This window comes from Monodon monoceros, unplaced genomic scaffold (genome assembly GCF_005190385.1).
Source record: "Monodon monoceros isolate NGI ecotype Baffin Bay Population unplaced genomic scaffold, NGI_Narwhal_1 Super_Scaffold_18, whole genome shotgun sequence".
Taxonomy (NCBI): Eukaryota; Metazoa; Chordata; class Mammalia; order Artiodactyla; family Monodontidae; genus Monodon; species Monodon monoceros.
The window spans coordinates 67267218-67288293 of record NW_021703774.1 but is presented as its reverse complement, the minus strand read 5'-3'; the positions used below and the strand labels follow the sequence as shown (position 1 = coordinate 67288293).

Below are 21076 nucleotides of genomic sequence, written 5' to 3'. Positions count from 1 at the left end.
CAGGCCCCCACCCCCACCCCCAGGATACCAAATCTGCAGATGCTCGAGTCCCTTACAATTGGCGCTCTGTATCGTCAGGTCCCACATCCTCCAACAAAGAGGGCTGACTACATGCATTGAAAAAAATCCACGTGTAAGTGGACCAGTGCAGTTCAAACTCGTGTTGTTCAAGGGTCAACTGTATATGAACCCCATGCATGAATGAAAAGCTAAATATATACATTCAATTCATTCTTTGCAATCCTTTCTGTTTCGAGTCTGCAGTACTCCTTACCACCAGCAGAGAGCCCAGGATCTCAGAGAGAATGGAGGTGAGATCCTGGACCAGAAACCAACGTCCGCCCTCTGCCTCCTGCCTAGCCTTTCCTCTTCCCTGTCGTTCAACTGGCCTAGCTATTCTGACTCATCGCCACCTCTACCCCTTCCCACTGCTACCCTCCCCTAAAACAGAAAAGAGCACGCTCAGCTTTCCTCCCACTCCAGCCTGCCCTGGAGATGACCCCAGCTCCTTGCCAGGGAGATGGTCTAAGTAACAGGTGCCCCTGAATGCAGGCTGTTTCTGCCAGGAACTGCCTAAGGAGACCAACCTCATCTGAGTTTGTCTGGAACTCTTCCAATTTTAACACTGAAAGTCCTGGCAAGTGCCTCTGGCAAGCAGGGACAGTTGGTCATGGTACCTAGCTCCTTTCTCTATACAACTTTACATTGCTGTGCACCACTGTTTGGGTCTGTATATGCTCCACGGCACTGTCTACACTATATATTGATGTCTGGGTCCTACAACAGTATCCTGGGGTTATCTTCACCCTACCCATAGGATCAGACAAGACCACACTCGGTGGGTCCTGTTCAATGTCATGGAACTGGATTTGTGGTCCCCAGAAGGGTCAGGCTTCTGAATCAAATGATGTGCTTCCTCCAGTACATCCATCCACCACTGCCAGAGTTATCGCTCTAAAATGCAAATGTGGCAGTGACATTTCCCTGCTTAAAACCCTTCAATGACTGCTTGTCTGCAGAATAAAGAGCAATCTCGAGCATAAATTCCCTTCACAATCTAGCCACAACAGACTATAGTCTGCTTTGCCTGCTTTCCTGCTTTTGTATATGCTGTTCCCTTTTTCAATACCTTTCATCCTTTTTATACGTGACCAACTCCTAGTCATTTCTTAAGGTTTTCCATAAATTTAATCCCTGCCCCTTCCCTGATTCTATGATGCCTTATATATAATTGTACTGTAGCGTTTATCACATGGTGTAGTAATTATATGTTTGCCTATCTTTCCTACTGGACTATGAGTTCCTTGAAGGTAAATTTCATGACTTATCTTTGTATTCTCTAGAGGCCAACACTAGACATAACATTTTTTAACATTCACTCCTACTTTATGATTCTAAGAAGTAAGCCATTACTGTCAGATTGGTCTTCATCATCATGAACTTTGCATCCCTGAATGTTATCCTGACCCTTGCATTATTCCTTGCAGATAAAGTGAGGCTCAAAAAACAGGGTGGGAATTGGGGATGGGGTAAGAGCATCCACTGATCATTTTGTTTTGTCATTATAAAAATAAAACCTGGGTTTATAGATTTTTTTAATAGTTTGCAACAAAACAGCTGTGTCAAAACACCCACTTTCAACTAGCATTGTGCACTGCACATAAAAACTCAATAAACTATAAATGAATGAATGAATGAAAGATCAGGGATCTATTCTGGACAAATGATTTTTTGTGTTCTTATACTCGAGTGTGACTATAAAATGACAAAAATCCTGTTTCACTTTGTTTGTATTAACAAACTGATCAGAATGCCACTGCTCAGAAATTTTCTAGAACTCCTCTTCAAAAACTGCCTTAAGAACCAACATATTAGTCAACCTATAAGCCATTTACTATTACTTTACAGCCAAATCTTGTTTTTGCATTACCCAACATGAACCACCACTTATCTAAAAGGCTTGGATCCCAAAGACTTTGGTTATTTTCAAAATTAAAAGCTAACCTCCAAGGATAAAAATTTTCCACAATTGAAGATATGCAAAAGGAAGTGGAAGGCTCTAAGTCAACTCCAAGAATTACAAAATGTATCTTGAATAAGTGGATGAAAATATGTGTACATGTGTATTAGACTCATTCACCTAATTTGGGACACATTGTATCTATATGAACACATACAAACGTACAGGAAGTATACCAATGAAATCAGTGTGCCCATGCTTCTGGAAAAAAAAAAAATCGGTTGATTAAGCCTATGTGTTTGTAAACATATCATTTCAGTTTAATTCAGCAGAATTAACTGAGAATCTACTATTTTTCTGTTTCTACACTAAGCACCGGGAATAACAACATTCATAAAATATTATTCCTGCCCTCAATGAGCTCACAGTTAGAAGAGAAAAACATGTAGACACACTATCGTAACACAGTGAAAAAAGTGTAACAGTGGAAGGATATATACAATATCATGGTAGCACCTAGCAAGGAGTGATTAACTCTGTGCCGAAGGCTTCACAGAGGCAACGACCCCTAATCAAAGTTTGGATGAATGAACACAAACACAAGTTTCATCAGGCTTAATGAGATGGGCAATCCAGGTATAGACAATAGTATGTGCAAAGACACTGAGGCATGAAACGACATACTGTGTTTGGGAAATTACAAGCCATTTGATGTCGGTGGAACACGGAATGTAAGGGGAGGGACGCGGAGATATTTTGTTGGAGAGGCTACAGATACCCATGTAACTGAAATGTGTATTTTTGTTTGCAGATAATTATGTGTGTCTACTGTCTTTCCAAAATACATCAATCAGCCTGTAGCTGAAACAACAGTGGCACACATATTTATTACATGATTTTATTTTTGCCTGAATGCGTCACAAAAAATCCCCCAGGTCTCTGCTCATATTCGTTCTATTTCCCTGTTATGCTCTCACCTTTTACTCACTTCCCTCCATTTGCTATCTTGCTCCTTTCCCCCTTGTATTGTCTCCTCCCATATCGATCTGAGTCTATCTACAGTCTCATAGGTCATCCTCCTTTCTAATGTCAAGCAACTTCCCTTCTCTCCTTTAGAACAAAGCTCAAATGGCCTCTTCTCTAACATGCCTCCCTGGCTAAGTCTAGTGGTTAAACATTGAGGCTGTGTAGGAAGACAAATCTGCCTTTGAAACCTGTGTCTCTCATTCACCATCTTTGTGAATTTGTGCCAGTCATTTGGCTTCTCCAGGCCTTGCTGTCCTCACCTGTAAAATAGGGATGAGGCATACTCTGCACCGGGAGCTAGTGAATATTAAAAGGGATAATAAATGTAAAGAGCTTAGCATAGAACCTGGCACACCCTTAGCCTTTAACAGTCATTGTTAATCGTAAATTCAAATTGTCTAGAGGGCCTCAAGCCTAAGTCATGCATATATATGGCGATTTCATTGGTAGGTATTTATTTTGACTCTAAGTGTGTTCCTGATACACAGTGGGAGGCAGGGCAGCTGTGCTGCAAAACTCCAATGGGAACAATGCCCCCAGGGGTAGCGCAAGCCTGGGGAGGAGAAGGAGGCTTTTCCTTTTGGTCTGTTTCTTTCCGCGGTTTGATTAGTTTAACTCTATAAATACATTACTTTAATGTTTTAAAGTGGCAGTGGGGTTTCTGGGCAGGGAGAATTTGGGCCTTTTTGTTGGTCTGTTTGGTTTCTATCTTGTACCACTATATTTTTTTTAAACATAACTAATAATATACTTTCAAGAAACTCAGTATTTTAGAAGTTATTCTAGTCAGAATTCGGATTTTAGGAAAAGATGGATCAGAAAGTATTTGTTAGCAGAAAGAGAGAGGAGCATCAACAGTGGATTTGGATCCACTATTTACAAATCACATAATCTCATCAAACCTTTATTTCCTCATATCTGTAAGGCAGCTGGTAATTCCAGCCACATTAGAGTACTTTCTGGTACCTGAATGACATACTGTGCATGTAAAGCACCCAGTGCAAAGTCTGGCATACAACGGATTCCCAAAAAATGGTACCTGTCATCATTTTTATTATGTGCAAGTTGCTGTCCTAAATTGGTGGCTTATAACAGGTTAGAATTAAGATGTGGCTTAAAATTAACAATTAAATTGGGGCTGGTATTAGGATTAGTAGTTAGAGTCTGTAACAGATTAGGGCTAGGGTTGAAATTAGAATTCAATTAAGGTTAGAATTAAAACACGTACAAAGGTTATTATTAAGGATAGGGTTAATTAAAACTATATAATAGAAACAAGAAGCAGTATGAGGGATCCTGGTTTAGTTGGGTGGAAAATTAAAGGGGAAAGCAAATACGGAAACCTGTGTAGAATTTACTGATAAAGAAGAAGTCATACAGAGGCGAAGGGTTAGAGGGCAAAGCAGAACCGAGGCAGGCTTCTGAGATTTTTCCTTCAGGTGCTGTCATCCCCCTCCTAGATGAATATGTAGTATTCACCCTACTCAGGCCCAGTTCCTGCCCTCCCCGCTCCCTGAGAGGAGGCGCGTGGGGAAAGGAATGCCCAGGGCCCACACAGCTGCATACAGCCCAGCACGGGTGCCAGCGTCACATTCCTCAACCCTAGCCACCCAGGCTGCTGCTGAGTGGATAGGGGCACCCAGGAGCCAGAACTCGCCTTCTCTCCACTCCCCTTCACTGTTCCCCCCAGTTTTCACTGTGGTGACCAGTTCTTTAATCCCACAGACAGCCTACTCCAGACTTTGTGCAAGTCTCTGGGAAACACAGACTGTATGTCATAGCATTTTAGAGTGCAAAGTAACCATAGAGATCACAATGCAACATGGATACTTTTATTTTACCTGTTTTCAGGATGAGGATAATCCTTGCAGGTCAGGCTTTCTTTGTAAAATTCTATTCCTAGTGAAAAGCGTGCCTGTCAGATGCTGGGTGCACAGGGACAAAGGGCATTAGAGTGATTATAGGTAATGAGTTATTCCAAATGGAGACATCTGCCTCTGTAGGAGACACTACCCTTTCACTCTGAGATACGCAGAAGTGGAAATTCCTCAAAGAGGACAATGCTGGAGAGTAATGATTCTCCTTATTCCTCCTGCCCCCAAGAGTATATCTGCCTCCTTTATCCAATACCTTAACCCCTCTACCACATACCGGTGTGAACACAGAAAGTCACCTAACTTCTCTGAGTTTCATTTTCCTCATCTGTTCAACAAGGGGTATTAATTAGGTAATCCTGAAGGTCCCTTACAATTCTAATACTCTTTTATCCTGTAATTCCAAAAGCCAGTGACTGCTTCCTATTCCCAGGGCCTAAAGTGCTGCCAAACTGATGCTAATGATGCAGAAAAGAGAAGGAGCCAGTAGGAAGAGAGCGTTCCAGAGTCTCATTTGCTTGCTCTTAATAATCTCTCTCCACAAAAGCTCTCGCCCTCCCCTCCCACCCTTGGTTCTCATCCCAGTGCAGTTACAGTAGAGGGTGGGGACAGACCAGCAGAGTCGTTAGAGAATTAAAGGACAGGCAGAAGGGGATCACGGCAGAGTAGCAGATGGAAAAGGTGATTAGCTACAGGAGCTTGGGACCTAATCCCACATCCTGCCATCCCAATCCCACCCATCCCCACTCTCATTCCCCCCAACACTAACCTGTCCTCTCTTAATCCCACTTAGATGATCTCTAAAACTTCTTCTAGCTCCAAAGATAATACTCTTTATCCATCAAGACTCTTTAACTAGGATAGCCTGATCCTTCTTCTCCAAAGCCGTATTCTCTCTTTGAAAACACACCCACTCGTTCCTTTTCTCTGAAGGACTAAACTCATGCCAACCTAATCCCACCTCTGTCAGAAGGTCCAGTTTTCCCCTTATCTCCCCTCCTGCCCCACCCCATAGTCCAGTCTCACCTCTCTCTTACATCCAGGTGTCTGTATCCCTCAACCACACGCCTCCCGCTAGCTTTGCCTCACAGATTTCAAGGTGTCAGAGAACCCCCAGGGAGGCAGAGAACCCCAGGGCAGTAGAACGGTTTGGAGTCACTAAGATGTGTCAAGGTAGGCAAGTCAGTCAACCCAAGGTGGTCAAAAACTCTTACAAATAATTCTTAATAAACACCCAGACATTCAGTAAGTGTTCAAGAGGTAGGCAGAGCTCTTCTCCCAGAAACCATAGATAAACTCCACAAACAGCGAGAAGAAAAACAGAGGGGCAGCTTTCTGGCTATCCTCATGGGTCTTCCTGGAGAATATTCTCTCTCATCCTCGCCACCAGTGACTAACATTCATACAGAGCTTTACTGATTACTCAGTACTTTCCACATCCTTGTCCTTGAGTTACTAGGTGACAGAGACATTAAGTCCATCACAAACAGCTGTGAAGCCTATCTGAGAGGAGGAAAGATTACCCAAACGTTGAAGCTTAGCAGTGAGGTACAGGCAGTTCAGAGAGGGGACTGGTCCAGGGCTTAGAAGACAGGCACCCAAATCCCTCATCTAGGGACAAAATTGGCCTCCCAAGATTGGATGGCCCTTTAAAAATCGTATGATTCCATGCCCTAGCCAACACTTGTGTTTTCTACTATTAATTGTCAGTATAACCCTGGGTAGATCAATTCATACCCTTTGGATCTCAGTTGCACCTGTGTAATAAGGGATTGGACCAAATATTTTCTAAGAATCCTTATATACATAAAATTCTTTGATTCAGAGATTCTAAAATTTAGGAATGTATTCCCAAAAGCTAAGTTTGAGAAAAACTGACTCAGAAGGATCTCTTTCTGAGATGTACCAAGACTCTTCCAGAGAACTTCAATCACAAAAAAAACCCAAACCCCAGGGGGCTTGGCACTCATGAGCCAAGAGCAAGTACAGACACCCCGCCTCTCTCATTCATCTTATATCTGGCCTCAGGGGCAAGAACTGCATTAGCCACAGATGCACTGGCCCTTAAGAGGGCAGCTTCCTGAGGGTCTGTAGATCGGATCATTCACCCAGGAATCTTACTCACTAAAATTTGAGAAGGAAGGACAAACTCCTTTGAAATATTAAGAAGAAAAATATTGGGGGTAAGGGCTGGGAGTAAAGTGGGGGAATAGGAAGGATTGGGGGGGAAACCACTGAGCTGCTTTGTAGGCAGCTTGGTTGGGCAGAGTCTGAAGGGAAGTCACTGTTTTCAGATGGGGAGTAATTTCTTTGAGGAGGGATTGAGGGAAGTGTTGATTCCCATGGCCTGGGGGCTTGCTGGAAGATGCCTGTCAAAGGAAATTGCCTGGGGCTACAAGTTGTTACTGGGCGTAGAACTAGGGGCTCATTTGGTCAGAGGAACTAGGGATGTTAGTCCTTTGGAGATTGACCAGGGTAACTGGTTACCCATGGAAGAGATGTCCCTGGGCATACTGTTGATAGGGGAACCCCAGGGCTCCTGGGGATCCCGGGTTGCCAAAGGAGGGAGGGCGGGGCTGGAGGATCTCGGGTTAGTGGGCACACCCTTGCCCAGGCGGGCAGTGGCCGATCCCGCCAGTTGGCCCAGGGCCCTGCCCGACGCCCCCCCTCCCTCCACCCCAAGCCTAAGAGGGGTGGGCGCCAGGTCCCACTGCTGACCCAGCTCTCTCCCTCTGCTCCACGCCCGAGCAGGGCTGGTGGAGCTCCCGAGGGAGAAGGTGGAAGGCACCACGACTGCGCGCAGGGGGTGCGTGAGGCGGGGAGGGGGGCGTGGGGAATGCGGCAACCTGTCCCCCCCGCGACCAGCCCAGCCCCCGTCACCCCCCCCCTCCACCTCCAACCGAATGGTTTGCTCCGAGCGCCCTATTTAATCCCCGCGACTGCAGCAGCGCCGGCTCCCTCCCGGTCCCCGCCTCGGACCCGGGCTCCGAAGCGGCTCGGGGGCGCCCTTTCGGTCAGTGTCGTCGTCTACCCCTCCCCAGACCCAGCCCCTGGGGACCCAGGCTCGCCAGCGCCCAGCCAGGGAGCCGGCCGGGAAGCGCGATGGGGGCCCCTTCCGCCCTGCCCCTGCTCCTGCTTTTCGCCAGCTGCTGGGCGCCCGGCGGGGCCAACCTCTCCCAGGACGGTGAGTGAGGGAGGGGGCGGCGCCAGGGGAGGGGGGGTGGGACCGGGGCGGGGGTTCCGACCGGCTGCGGGGGCGGAGGGAGCCTGTTGGCTTTGTTTGGAAGCGGGGGTTAAAGTCGCCGGCCGCTGCTGATACCCCTGTGTCTGTCTCTGAGCGTCCGTGTCTCTGTGGATCGTGGGGTGTGCCGGGTATGCCCCCTCCTTGTACACCGTCGAGTGTGTCTGCGTGTGCAGTCGGGGTTTGGGTCTGTTATAAGCATCCCGGGGTATGGATGTGTTGATGTCCGTGTGTGTGTCTGGGTGCGCGCGTCTGTGTTGGTGTCTGGTTCTGCGTTTCTGTGTCAGTATCTGTGTGTATGTCTGTGTCAGTGTGTGTTGGGGGCGGAGTGAGATTTGTCGCTGTTTCAGTCAGGGCGTGTGTCGGGTGTTTGTGTATGTATGTCTGGAGAGGTTGGGTAGCCAGTGCAATTCCCCCAACTGCTGTATGCAAACATTTCTGCTCCCCAGCCCGTCCGCACCACCCGCGGCAGAGCTCCGAGTGGGCAGGGAAGGGAGCCTGAGTGAGGCTCTTGAGGGGGGCGTGGGCAAGGAAGTGGGGGGCTTCTTCTTGGAGCAAAACAACAACACTGGGCGGAGAGGGCCCCGGGATGGCAACATCCCTAGCGGTGGCAGAAGCTGGTAAAAGAAACCCAGACGAGAGCGGAGAAGGGGGATGGGGGAGGGCAGTGGGGAGAGGCTGGGCAGAGGGAAGGATGAAGGTATTTGGGGAGGAGGATGCATAGAAAACCCAAAGCTTTCCTGGGCTAAGGATTGATTTTCCAAATTTGGGGTGGGGTGTCTTGCCTAGCCCCCTCTGCTTCAGTCAGGAACTCAAACCTTCTTGGGTTTGTCACGGTAGAAAGATGAAGGAAGGGGGGGGGAGAAAGGAGGCGGGGCCAGGGGTGAGGGGACTTGGGGCCCCCTCCTGCCCTGGACCGGGCTATGTAGGTCAGCTCTGTCGGGGCACCTCAGCTTTCTTAAAGGCTGCTGACGATTAATGGGGTGGCAGGGGGCAGTTTGTAGGGAGACCAGGAAGGGAGCCACAGCTTCGAGCCTCAGGTTCCCGGAGGAGGGAGGGCAGGCTGTGAAGGGACCAAAGGAATGCATCCTTCGGTCTCCTCCGCCCCTGTGTGAGGCAGGCTGGGCTGGGGGAGGGGAAGAGGGACCGGGACCTCTGCAGAGCCAAAGGATATGGGGACAGTGAAGGGGAGGGTGGTGGCTATGCCCGGCCAGATGCCAACGAAAAACAGAAAGAACCGCAGGGGAGGAGAAAGGGGAGGCGGCTCCTGGGTGATGGACCCAGTGGCCAGAAGGGATGGGCACAGGGCGGGGCGGGGGTGGAGAGGGGAGGGGTTGAAACTGGGGATGATGATGTAGAGAATTTCATCTGAAGGAAACAGGCGAAGAGCCTGGGTGCTGGAGGAATAATTGCTCCATCTCGCCTGACCTGCTCCCCCAGCCCTGTCTCCATCATGATAAAGGAGTTTCTGCTGGTATGAGGACACTGGGGATCTCCTACCTACAGCTGGCTGGCTGAGTCCTTCTACTCTGTACCCATTAACCCTCCCCAGGGGAGTTACTGCCCAAGTCACCATAGAGACAGCAGCCCCTCCTCTCCCCTGTGTGGAATCCCCCTTCCCCAGAGGACTGTCCTGATGACCCTACCCACTGAGGAGGTGAAGAGAGTCCTGAGGGAGGGCAGGCTAAGTGCAAGGCAAGGAGAGGCTGCTGGGTGTATGGACCACAATAACGAGTCTCTACTAAGCCTTGACTTTCAGCTGCAGCCCCTGGCCTTCCCATCCTGGTAGCTGGGTTTAAGAGACACAAGCATGACCCAAACTGCCCCTGTTCGGCCATGGGAACTGATGGGGCCAGGCTGAGACCTAAACAGAATGAAGTCATCCCAGAAAGCTGTTAGCTCAATCCTAGGATGTAAACATTGGAGAAGAGAGAAAATCCATACTCTGGCCAAGTCTTTCTTCACCAACTGCACTATTCTTTCTTGGTCTTCAATTTGGGCTCCAGCCCCCCCCCACTCAGGCTTTAAGGTTTAGAGGAAGAGAAATGCTTTATCCATATATATATATATATATATATATATATATATATATATATATATCAGAGCAGTGGCTTGAGGGAAGAGTGGAAGGCAGTAAATTTTGAATGGAGAATGTCCGGAGGAGGGGTTGAGAATTTGGGGATGGGGAGGGAGATCTGTTCCCAAGACAGAGTCAAATCAAGCATCATTTTCCTTGTAGAGCATCATCTGTGCAGACAGTGGACATATGTCTGGTTGTAATGTCTCAGGATGCACTGATGTACAAGAGGCACAACCACATGTGATCTTCTATCTAAATTAATTCTACTTCTTAGCTTCAGGATCAAAACAGACCCACTCCGATGGGGGAGGTGGGTGCATAGTTTTAATGCTCATGGGTGGTGATCCTAAGGCCATTCTGCCCAGGATCATGAAGAAGGTGTGTCTAGTACCCCTGACTTGGCCTGAGGTCCCTGGGCAGGGAGCTAGGCAGTATATGGCTTACCTGGTAACATTTGACCAAAACAAGAAGAGACGTGGTGTGAAAGTTTAAGGACAAGATATCCTAATACACGGATGCTGGAGTGGTCAAGGGTGTATGGCAGAGAGGCTTTTTCTATTTAGAATGAGGAAAACAAACTTCATATGCTGCTGGGGTATACAGCTCCCTGAAGTACAGCATACACTTTTTTTTTTAGGTTTCATAAGGCTGAACAGGGATTGAGAGGTTGGAGAAGGGCAAACAATTGTTACCTGAACCCGGCCATGAGTGCTGTGGCTAGAAACTCAGGGATGGCTTAGATATTCAGAGTTTGCCACCTGCCCCTTCCTTCTCACGTTTCTCCACTAGTATTGGTAGAAGTTGGCAGTTCCAGCTTTGGGGGATACAAGGCCTGTGAACTTAATGTATTCTGTGGTTGTCTTTCTGGTGAGCAGCTCAACATTCAACATTGTAACCAGACTTCCTTGGATTCTTCCTTTTCAAGTTATTTCCAGCACTCTGTGAGTTGATCTAGTGCAGAGACAGACAGGTGGGCAGCCTCACTTTGCTTTATACCAGGATATAGCAGTTTAACTTTGGACTGCACTGCCTCACACATGAATATCTTTTCCTTCCCAATGACCTTCTGTCCACTGCCATCCATTCTGCAGCCCCCTGGCCAGGGGCCCAGTGCAGAGATCATGCCCAGTGTGCCGGAGAAATCCAGCAGGCATTCACTCTAGAGCTGCCCACAGATCTGCTTGGCAGACCTACTCCATCCAGTTTCTGTTCCTAGTTGCAGCTGTAGCTGTTCTGTTTCTGTTCCTGTTCTCTTCCCAGTTGCAGCTGGGAACCCCTGGGAAGGAGATGCTCTCCCTTCAGACATGTGCATTTTCTGGCACAAAGAAGTTGAAACCATCAGAGAGACACTGGTATCATACAGTCTGTCTGATGTGGGGTCCAAGCTGTGGCATATCAGCTGCCTATCCAGCAGTTACCCCAAAGATTCTGTCCTAAGCTCTCCCTAGGGCTAGGCAGCACTGTTGGTTTTAGTCGTTTCTTTTAGTACAGTGGTTTTCTCACTTTTATCTTTAAAGATGTGAAATTCCTTTATCAAATAAATAAAACAGATCCAAGGAGAATTACTCTTATTGAAAACAGATAAGACCTGGAGCCCTCTCACCCTTCTTCTTGGCTTCCCCTACACTCCCCCTAATCCTTAAGGCATAGACAGAGGTTCTGCCACATACAGTTTGAAATCCTCTGCCCTAGACTAACAGTAAATGAGACAGCTCACTACCCTTAGGTGTCTTCTCTCTCTCTCTCTCTCTCTCTCTCTCTCTCTCTCTTCTTCCAACTGAGGAGAAAAGGAGGGCCAAATCTAATTTCAAGAGCGCCTTGTTGGAGACATTCACTATTCACTTGAAGAATGACTCATAGTTCTGCAGCCATAAAATTCCACAGATGGCATCTTTTTGGTGCTCTGGTCACTTTGAAACAGCAGACTAAGTAGTTGTGCCATTGCTCTGAAAATCCTTAGATCTGATTTTGGTACCCCTTGGTATTAACTACTACTTCCTTGCAGTCCAAATAATATATACAATAGAATCAAAAGCTGCTTGTCCTTAGGTCACAAAAAAATAACCTAGGAAAAGATCCTCACAGTTCTCATCAGAGAAATAATAAAACCCCTGGGGCTGTGGCTAGTCACATTCTTTGTTGTTTCCTACTCCAACAGAACCAGCCCAACAATCCCTTTTTTGTCATCTATTTCTCAGTAATGGAATTTCACTGAAGGGTGGTAATCTAGCCTCCAGGTCCTCCATGAAAGCAAGCTGTGGACTGGACCAGCTCCTTACTGACTACTGAATGAAAAAGCCAGGGTATTAGATAGTTTTGTTAATTATATCTTCTCCTTTCATGTTTCATGCTAAAAGTTAATATTTCCTGTTTAATCATTGGCCATAGGTCAACGTACTGGAACAGTTTGTTTCCTGGATAAGGTCATGTCCTAGAAGTCCATCCATAAATTCCGAGAATAGCCATCCTCATGGGAATGCTTATAAGAAATAGAGAGAAACAAACCACCAGAAAACCAAGCCATCAGAAAAAGATTCAGGGTCTCTAAGAACTCAGTCAAATTAAGAACAAACACTCCACGTAATTGTAAAATAGAGGAGAACAAGTCTCTGAGGCCAAAGATCTGCTTCTTCCTCTAGGATCAGCAGCAGAGATGATTCTTTACAAGGTCAGAACCAGCTGATGCTCAGAGGTTTTATAACCCAAGTAAAAACCCAATCCAATCCTATCATAACAAGGAGATCCATCCATTCTAGCACTGAGAAGTCAAGTTGTCAAGAGTCTTGAACACATGAAGCTGCTGAGATTTTTTACAAAATATAAGCGCATTAAAGCTACATATTCTTCACGGAAGCAACAAGTACTGAAAGAGAGAACTATCTGTCCCTTTACTGAAATTCCCCTACGTCTAAAGAGAGTGGCCAAATTTCCCAGCTAACACAGAGGCCTCTAAGTCCTGAGGACAATACCCTTTTTAAGAGTCATAATCCATTCCATTTTTCTGTGTATGATCAAGACTGGACGATTCACAGCAATTTGGGGTGCCTTAGAGCACCCGGACTCTGATACATCTCATACCCTATCTGACTGTAATACACATTTTGGTTTCCTCATGCCTAGCGTGTCTCTGAGGGGACACAGGCTTTGTGGTGCTCTTTTTCCCACACTGAAAGATACTATTAATTTCATGCATAATTGGTTGTAGCAAGTCAAAACCTCTTCCACCACCACTGATACTAATGTAATTTTCATAATTACTGAGGCTCATGTTGACAAACTCAGTCTGGTGGCGGTCCTCACTTTTTAGCACAATCTCCTGGTTGTATGTGTGGCAGGTTCAAGCAGAGTACTTCAGGAGGCCTTTGAGAGCAAGTGATGTGTGTGGTGTGATCCTAGCAGAAGCCCTGATGTCTGGCTTGAGAGCTGGCTGCCTTAACCTATGATCCTGGTAGCCCTGTTCTTTGTGGAACAAACCACAGGTGCTTTGAGCTCTCCATGGTGCTAGCCCCTGACAGGGATGCTCCAGGCTCTTCTTGCTGCTCTCCGTGGTCCTGCTCCCATCCAAGCTCCTAATCTCTACTCTCTACACTGCAGCCCTCAGAACAGGGCTGGAACTTCCCTCCCCCTACCACAAACACACACATGATCTTGGTTATGATCCCTGACCTGCTCCACCAGAAAGAGGTAAACAAGACCTGTAGATATAGATCTGGAGAGTCTTCATAACCACCTAATCCCCTGTAGGAAGGGGACAGAAAGAGCAAATAATAACTGAGGTTGAAAAGAAGTGTGGTTTGCAGTGTTCAGGAGACTAGGACATAGAGTGACCTCAAATGGCCTCAAAAGAACTGAATGTTTTGCCATATATGGACTCATAGATTTAAAACAGAACTACAAATAGTCGTGGTTTAGATTGAGACAGCATTGCTCATATACTATAACCACATAGACACTATAAATGTGGAATGCAAAATGAGTCCTACTCAGTTTATGAGCATGTACCTCTTAACACCACTCTGAGCCTGACAACCAACTCTAATTGTCCTGTCATGGTACCCATTGTTCCTGTCCCCTCAGCCTTAGCAGTAGACGTAAAGACAACATATAGGATAGGTTATCAGAATAGATAACAGAGGAATTCAATATATGAGAGGCATAGAAGATAAATATCAAATCCCTGACTCATGTCCCTCATCATTATAACCATCTAGTACAGACTACATGGCCTTAAATATAACCATCCTATCCCAGAGTCCAAGTTCTTGGCCAGATCTCAGGAGCTGAATCTTTAAACTGGACTCTGCCACTCTTTTGGGGTATCTGCCAATGATCCCAATGAGAATGCTCAGCCCCTGCCAGTCTGAGACTAGACAGCCAACATGTTCCTCCCGTCACATCAAAGCTACACAAGCTTCTCTTCCCCTAAATGCTGATTTCCCCATGTCAATTTTGCATAATAGTTCATGTAATAGTTAACACTTACGAATGACCTACACCAGAGTGAGGCTGGGGAAACAGGTTTCCAGAATTAATTTCGAGGACCCCTCTTCCATTTCCTTATTTGATACAAGGAGAAACTTCATTCCTCAAGGACAGGTAATGGAAGTGATTTATCTCCATGAGCGAGCCTTCAAGAAGACAGAATTAGGGTTATGGTAACAGCTGGAGTTTCTCCCATCTACTCATCTCCCTGAGACCCCGTTCTCATAAAGAGCAGACATGTTTCTGAAAGGATCCTAATGCAGAGACTCCAACATTTTTTTCAATATGTGTATCATTCTTCTATGTGAGCTCTTACCTCTGGGATTCTTTAGCCCTCTCATCTCTCTCCATCTTTCTCCTGGACATCTCCAGGAGAATAAGAAAGCTAAATAATATAAAGAACTAAAATGTTGTTTTCTCTAAGGATTTATTTTTCCTTACCCCAGCTAGACCTACACTAATTGTGTATTGATTGCTAATTATAAGCACCTTTGGCTCATTTACTTCCAGTTCAGGGTCAGAAAGGTCAGATGCATCGCCTCACCCTAGGGAAAGAAAGAAAAAGAAATGAAGGCTGACATCTCAGCCATTCATCTCTAAGCTAGCCATTACTTAGTTCTCCATTTCCTTCATATAGTCCCAGGTGTTAGCAAAATAGAATGGAGAACTATACTTCCAATAGCAGATTTCATTGGGAAGATGCAGATCCTTGTTTCTTGTGTTCATTTTTCTTCTGGGACCTGGCTCTTTGCTTCCAATTTGGATTCTAGAATTCCAGCCAAAGCCTCAGACAGAGTAAAAAGCTCCAGAAGGTGAACTGGTTTATTGAGTCTCTGACTTAAATACCCGATACTCCTTGGAAACCTCTAATAAATACATCGATGACAAGTAACTTAAGACTTAGCCTAGCCTAGGTCAGTCTTTGAAGAGCCTAGAGTCAAGTTCTCTCATTATCATAAAATGAGGGGCCCGTTTTACCGTCTGCTCCTAATCATTTGTCCCTCAGCAAATGTAAACTTAACAGTGAGACAATTATACTCACTTGTTCTTACTAGTTCTTACTCTAGTTCTTAAGGATGAGATATTTCCAAACACATATTATATATTCCCTCCTCTAATCTCCATCCTATAATCTCAAACGAATATAAAAACCACCATCACTAAGCCCATGGGCCTCACACATTCTCATTTATCCTCAACTGCTGCTTAATGCCAACTCCCTTCTGGTTTCCAAGCCCCGGAGTCCAGTGTCAGTGACAGATGGACTGAGCCTCAGCCCTGGGGAGGAGAGGATCCTGGCCCTCTCCTGGGGAGTTTGAGCAGGAGAGAGAGCCTGAATTCTGCTTTGGGGAGGATCTCTGAGTTTAAACCATATGGTTTGCTGGACATTAGGGGTTTTGATTAATAACGGGCTTGTGAAAAGGGCTCTGTATCTGGGTCATAAGAAAATGCTATGTTTATGACCAAAAAAAAAAAAAAATGAAAACAGAGATACAAATAGTGAAAATTGTAGTTGTCATGTGTGTAGTGAGGGACACATACTGAAGGAGCAAAAGAGAGTCACCAGGTTGGAATATATGTGCATCTTGGGGAACAAAATCGAATGTATATCCACACTGAAGAAGAGACTCTCAAGAAGATTTAAGGAGAGGAGCTCTTTGGGTCAGAACAGAATTATTTGCCATATCGGCAACTGTGAGGTCTGCAGACTTGGAAGAATGTGTCTATCTCACAGAAGGGTTAAATTCCCAGGAAGGCCCAAAGTAAGGCTAATTGAAGAACAACCTGCCGAAAAATACATTTTTGGGTGAGAAAAGTGAAGGGCAGAGACTACATCTCAGCTAGGACTGGCAGAAGAGGGGAGCCCAGAGTAGTGTGGGTGTGTAGACCAGACCACCTTTTTCGCCATGTGGTCTTCCTGATCACTGCCCTGAACCTGTCATCCACACCCTGATTCTGATGACCCAGTGAAGAGAAACGAGTCCGTAAAATGAGAGCCGGCCGAGATGAATGCTTTCTTGCCTGACTTCTAACAAATTAAACTTTTTCACAGCCTTGTTATCCCGCCACACCAAGCCATCAGCCTGAAATATCTAAAGTGCCACATTAAAGAGCAAAGAATAAGATAGAGCTTGTTGAGAAGGGAATGCATCCATGCACTCGAACAGGTATGGAGGCTCTGGAGGGTTAGGAGCAAGGCTTTGGCACCTGGTTGGAGATTCCTCAGGGAATCTGCTCTTTACTTCTCCCCAGGGTCCCTGGGCTTTCCCTCCCATTCTCAGTCCCTATTTTCTCATAGCTAAACATATTTTCCAACAAGTTAAACTGAATTATGCTTTCATTTACTCCATGCTGACTCTGTTATGTATCCTTTCCTAAGTACCTTCCTAAGATGGGGTGATTTTTTTCCCCAGTTCTATTACATACGTGTGAAAGCAGCTAGATACATTTAAAGAAAGGGTATAAAAGTGCCTGCACTTGGTTCAAGGGACAACTGAGAGTTCAAAGTCTAGACTCCTGACTCTCTATTGCATTAGTATACAGACTCCAGGTCATACCTGTTGTGATTTCTGAGTATGTGAGCATGGTGGGAAGGGAATGAGGAGATAGGGGTAAAAGGACACTTCTAAAATGGCTCAAGGCTGTCTTCAACTGGAGTGATTTCATGCTCTACCTTAGGGACTTGCTTGAGAAATAACTGATGAAAGTCAAAGCCCTGCACAGAACCCATGCTCCTAGCAGCCCTTACTGAGCCAATCCGTTCTGCTCTGTCTCATCACCTCCCCCCAGCCTCTTAGTACAGAACACTAGACACTTGTCTGGAGCACAGAGCCCAGTCCTAGAAGGTAGGTGCTAAGGCGAGGAAGGGGCTCTTTTGGGATTAGATCCCCTTCCTTTCTGTCTCCCAACTGCAGTTCTTACTACAACACAGTATTGGCTCCAGAGGGGCTTGTTTTTGTTGGGGGCCAGCCCAGGGCTCCCTCCCAGTGCTAATGCACCGAGAACACTGACTCAATAGCAAATCAAAGCAACAGCTGTCCCCACCTCCTTCTCTGCCACCCACTTCCCAGTCTCTGCTCCTCAGAATCTTAACTAAGTCTCCGAGAGCCCCCCCTCAGCCTACTGCAAGCCCACTTCTGCCTCCAGATTTTTTCTCTCACTAGCTCAAGAATAGGAAAAGCTCCTCTGCGTTTTTCTCTCTTCGAGTCTCTGTCTCCCACATCACAATCAGGGTAGCATCCTCCAGCTCTCCACCACACAGATGCTAGCACGCACACGTACACACGGCCTGTCCTTCTCATCACCCTTTTAACTCCTAAAGGGCATGGAAGTGGCTTCTGCCCCATGGCCTCCTCTTTTGTGAGAACCGGAATCTGCCATGAAGACCCTGACATTTGTGACGATGCCATTCTTCGCACCTTCAGGGACTCCTTCCTCATCTCACCCCAACTTCTGTAACCTGCCCGGCATTTAGTAGAGTTACTTCCCTTGAGATCTGGGGTCCTGGGGTTCCACACTACAATGCACAGGGAGATGGGAAGCAGGAAGAGTGGCAGCTTAACTTCCAAATTAGCTAGTTCACAGGACTGCTATCAAATGGCAACGAGAACGGAAGACTGGGGTTATAACCACAGCTCCCACTAGCTGCCTGTGTGACCATGCTTAAGTTTCTAAGCCTCTCTGAGCCTTGGTTCTTCATCTTTTAAATGGGAAGTTTGCACTAGATGCTACTTAAGATTCTTGTCAACTCTAAAAGTCTATGCTTCTAAGAATCATAGACGCGAAAATATTTTAGGAAGAATGAGGTGCAGAAAGAGAAGGCAAGGAATTACTGAACTTTGGTAATAGGGAGTCAGAAAGGACATCAGTTCCATCCTCTGTCTAGAAGACTCAGAAGGATCTTAGGAATAACCACCTCTGGCCATTAGGGGTCAGTAGAAAATGACTAGAACATGCAAATTGACTGCAGGGTTTTAGCAAACATAGTTACTCACGGCATCTTAAACTTGTATACTTTTTTCACATTTGGATATAGGAAAACATTTGGAATAACTGTTTTTTTTTTTTTTCAGTGAAAAGAGGGTTAACATCAAGATGTGCTTTTTGTTTTAACCCCACCCTCACGCCCACCATAGGCAAGCTAGCCAAACTAGCCAAGTACCCTAAAGATTCCCTCCTCTTCATTCAGCCTAGAAAAGCTAAGCCCCACACCATTCCAAACCCAGGAAACAAAAGCCTTTCACTTTCAACAACTGCTTAGGATGGAACCAAAAGGTATCTGCCTTCATGCAGTAATAAACCTGTTTGAGCCCAGATCCGTCCTTTCCAAACCTAAATCTCTTGGATCATCTAACAGAATAGGATCCCTGGTTCTATAAATCTGTACCTCTTGGCCACACTTTACCAAGCTATGAGGCTAATCAGTATAGTAGGAACTTCTTACAGGGAAGGTTCTCTTCCCCACCCTATTCACCTTCCAGTTTCACTTATATCGTGTACGCCTCCTGGGAGAGTAAAGCTACACCCAGAGAGTAGTGACTTAGGACCCAAGAGGCTGTTGGGAGCCAGAGAGAAAGTAGATAAACAAGACTCCAGGAGGGAAAACCAGACAGCAACAGAAATAATGGAGGGAGGGAACACAAAGGAGCAAGGCCTCAGCAGCTCAAGCCAGAAAGGGTGGAGGCGCCAGCGAGCTGGAGAGAAGGCCTAGATCAGGGAGGCAGGCAGCTGAAGCATGACTGAGCTGTGAGGCTCTGAAGTGGATGTGAGCCGGAGCATATCTGAGCTGAGCAAGGAGATCCTTTAGGGGATCCTACTGCCTGTGAGGGGACAGGGGCCTGCCCTGAAGAGCAACAGGAAAGGAAGGAAGTACACCTGAAAAGACAGACAAGCCCCCATGACAGAATAACTCTTACCTCTATGGCCCCAGCTTTCTTTCGTCTGACCGCACTATAACATTGGGAATGGAAGCGAATTGGGAGCTTGGGGAGGACAAAGTTAGAAAGGAACGTAGAGCAGGAAGTGAGAGAATATTTTGACACTCCTGCCCTCAGTGTCTTAGACTAGGAAACTACACAGTAACTTCCGCAGAAGTAGCATAATTCCTGGCAACCTAAGAGCGAATGTAGAAAATTGAGTTTAAAGAGAGTCCTTTGTGATCGGGGTGTTGTGCTCTAAAGTTACTCAGGTCAAAGTAACTCCCCTCCCAAATCTTGGAATTATCTATTAAATAAGGCCTCAGATGAGACTGGTCCACTTTCCTCCAAATGCAGAAGCAGACGTTCACTGCTAAAGAAAAATGTGGCTCTGCGCGTAAAGAAAAGATTAAGGCGCTGAGTTCTAATTCCGATTTCATGGCCGTTCTCTTCAGTGTGTGATCGAAATACATACGAGAATTCACTGCATAGCTAGTGTTAGGGAAGAATCAGAGTGAGATCACCTGGTCAGGGAGCCCAGTGATGGGGGTGGGTAAACCATTCTAAAAGTGGGTCCCTTCAGCACTCTGGGCCACAGCCCCCAATGTGTTTTTCCCTTGGAGATAACACTCCTCCACCCACCTGTCATGGTAGTCGTGAGGAATAACAAGTAGGCTGGGATGAAGAGTATTTTTAACTCTGGAGTTAGAGAAATGCTGAATCATCACCATCACCATCACCATCACCATCACCATCACCATCACCATCAACTCCTACTCGGGGAGTTGGTGTTTTCTATAGTCTGGGAAGTGGAGTTCTGGACCCAAGCACTGGCAAGGCCAGCAGCAGTTATGCAGGGGAGCTCTGTCCCCTTGTCCCATCATCCCAAATGTGCACCCGTGACCCTGTACATGGCCCTAAGGCCCATGCAATGTAGATTCCCGAAACAGACAGGGCAGGGAAGATACATAAACCAAGCAATAAGGGGTTATACTGACATATAAACTTCCTTACTAGCATCACTTAAATTGGAAGCATAATACATTTTTATTCATTTGAGTTACTCATTTATTTATCCAATAAATATTGAGCACTTACTATGTGTGAGGTCCTGTACTATGGATGAAAAATGAAATCAGAGGTGCCAATGTATGCTTTAAAAGGCACATTAGTAAGTCCCTGGTTCCCACCTCTGCTACTCTTAATATGAACAATTAATCAGAAGGAAATCAGTGGGTGAAAGGGCTACTTTGTCCTTTAAAATGCTGGGAGTCTTAAAGCTACTGGAACCCATGAGTAAATAGACCAAGAATTAAGAAACCCTCCAGACAACTGAGAGCAAATAAGAAGACAATCTTAGTTCGTAGCCTAGGTGCTAGAGTGCTATGAAAACGTGAGGGCATTCTGTTAGTTTTAACCAGACACGTCTATTGCTGGGTTAACTGAAGAATCATCCCAAATTATAAGGCCTTTGGGGTGAGCCCCCAAAGATAAAGA

At 46.1% G+C, this 21076-nt stretch overlaps 1 protein-coding gene and 1 long non-coding RNA gene across 3 annotated transcripts in view; one reads left to right on the top strand and one right to left on the bottom strand.

The window, feature by feature from the left end:
- Positions 1-21076, bottom strand: part of LOC114899700 — a 40273-nt gene that overhangs the window by 16033 nt on the left and 3164 nt on the right. The window lies entirely within an intron of this gene.
- Positions 7819-21076, top strand: part of CADM3 (cell adhesion molecule 3) — a 29279-nt gene continuing 16021 nt past the window's right edge. The window contains exon 1 of one of the 2 annotated variants that reach the window (XM_029230683.1): positions 7819-8044. In XM_029230683.1, the coding sequence (XP_029086516.1) occupies positions 7963-8044 (82 nt within the window). In that variant the 5' untranslated portion in view covers positions 7819-7962. The remainder of the gene's footprint in view (positions 8045-21076) is intronic. The other variant, XM_029230684.1, reaches the window with a different exon arrangement.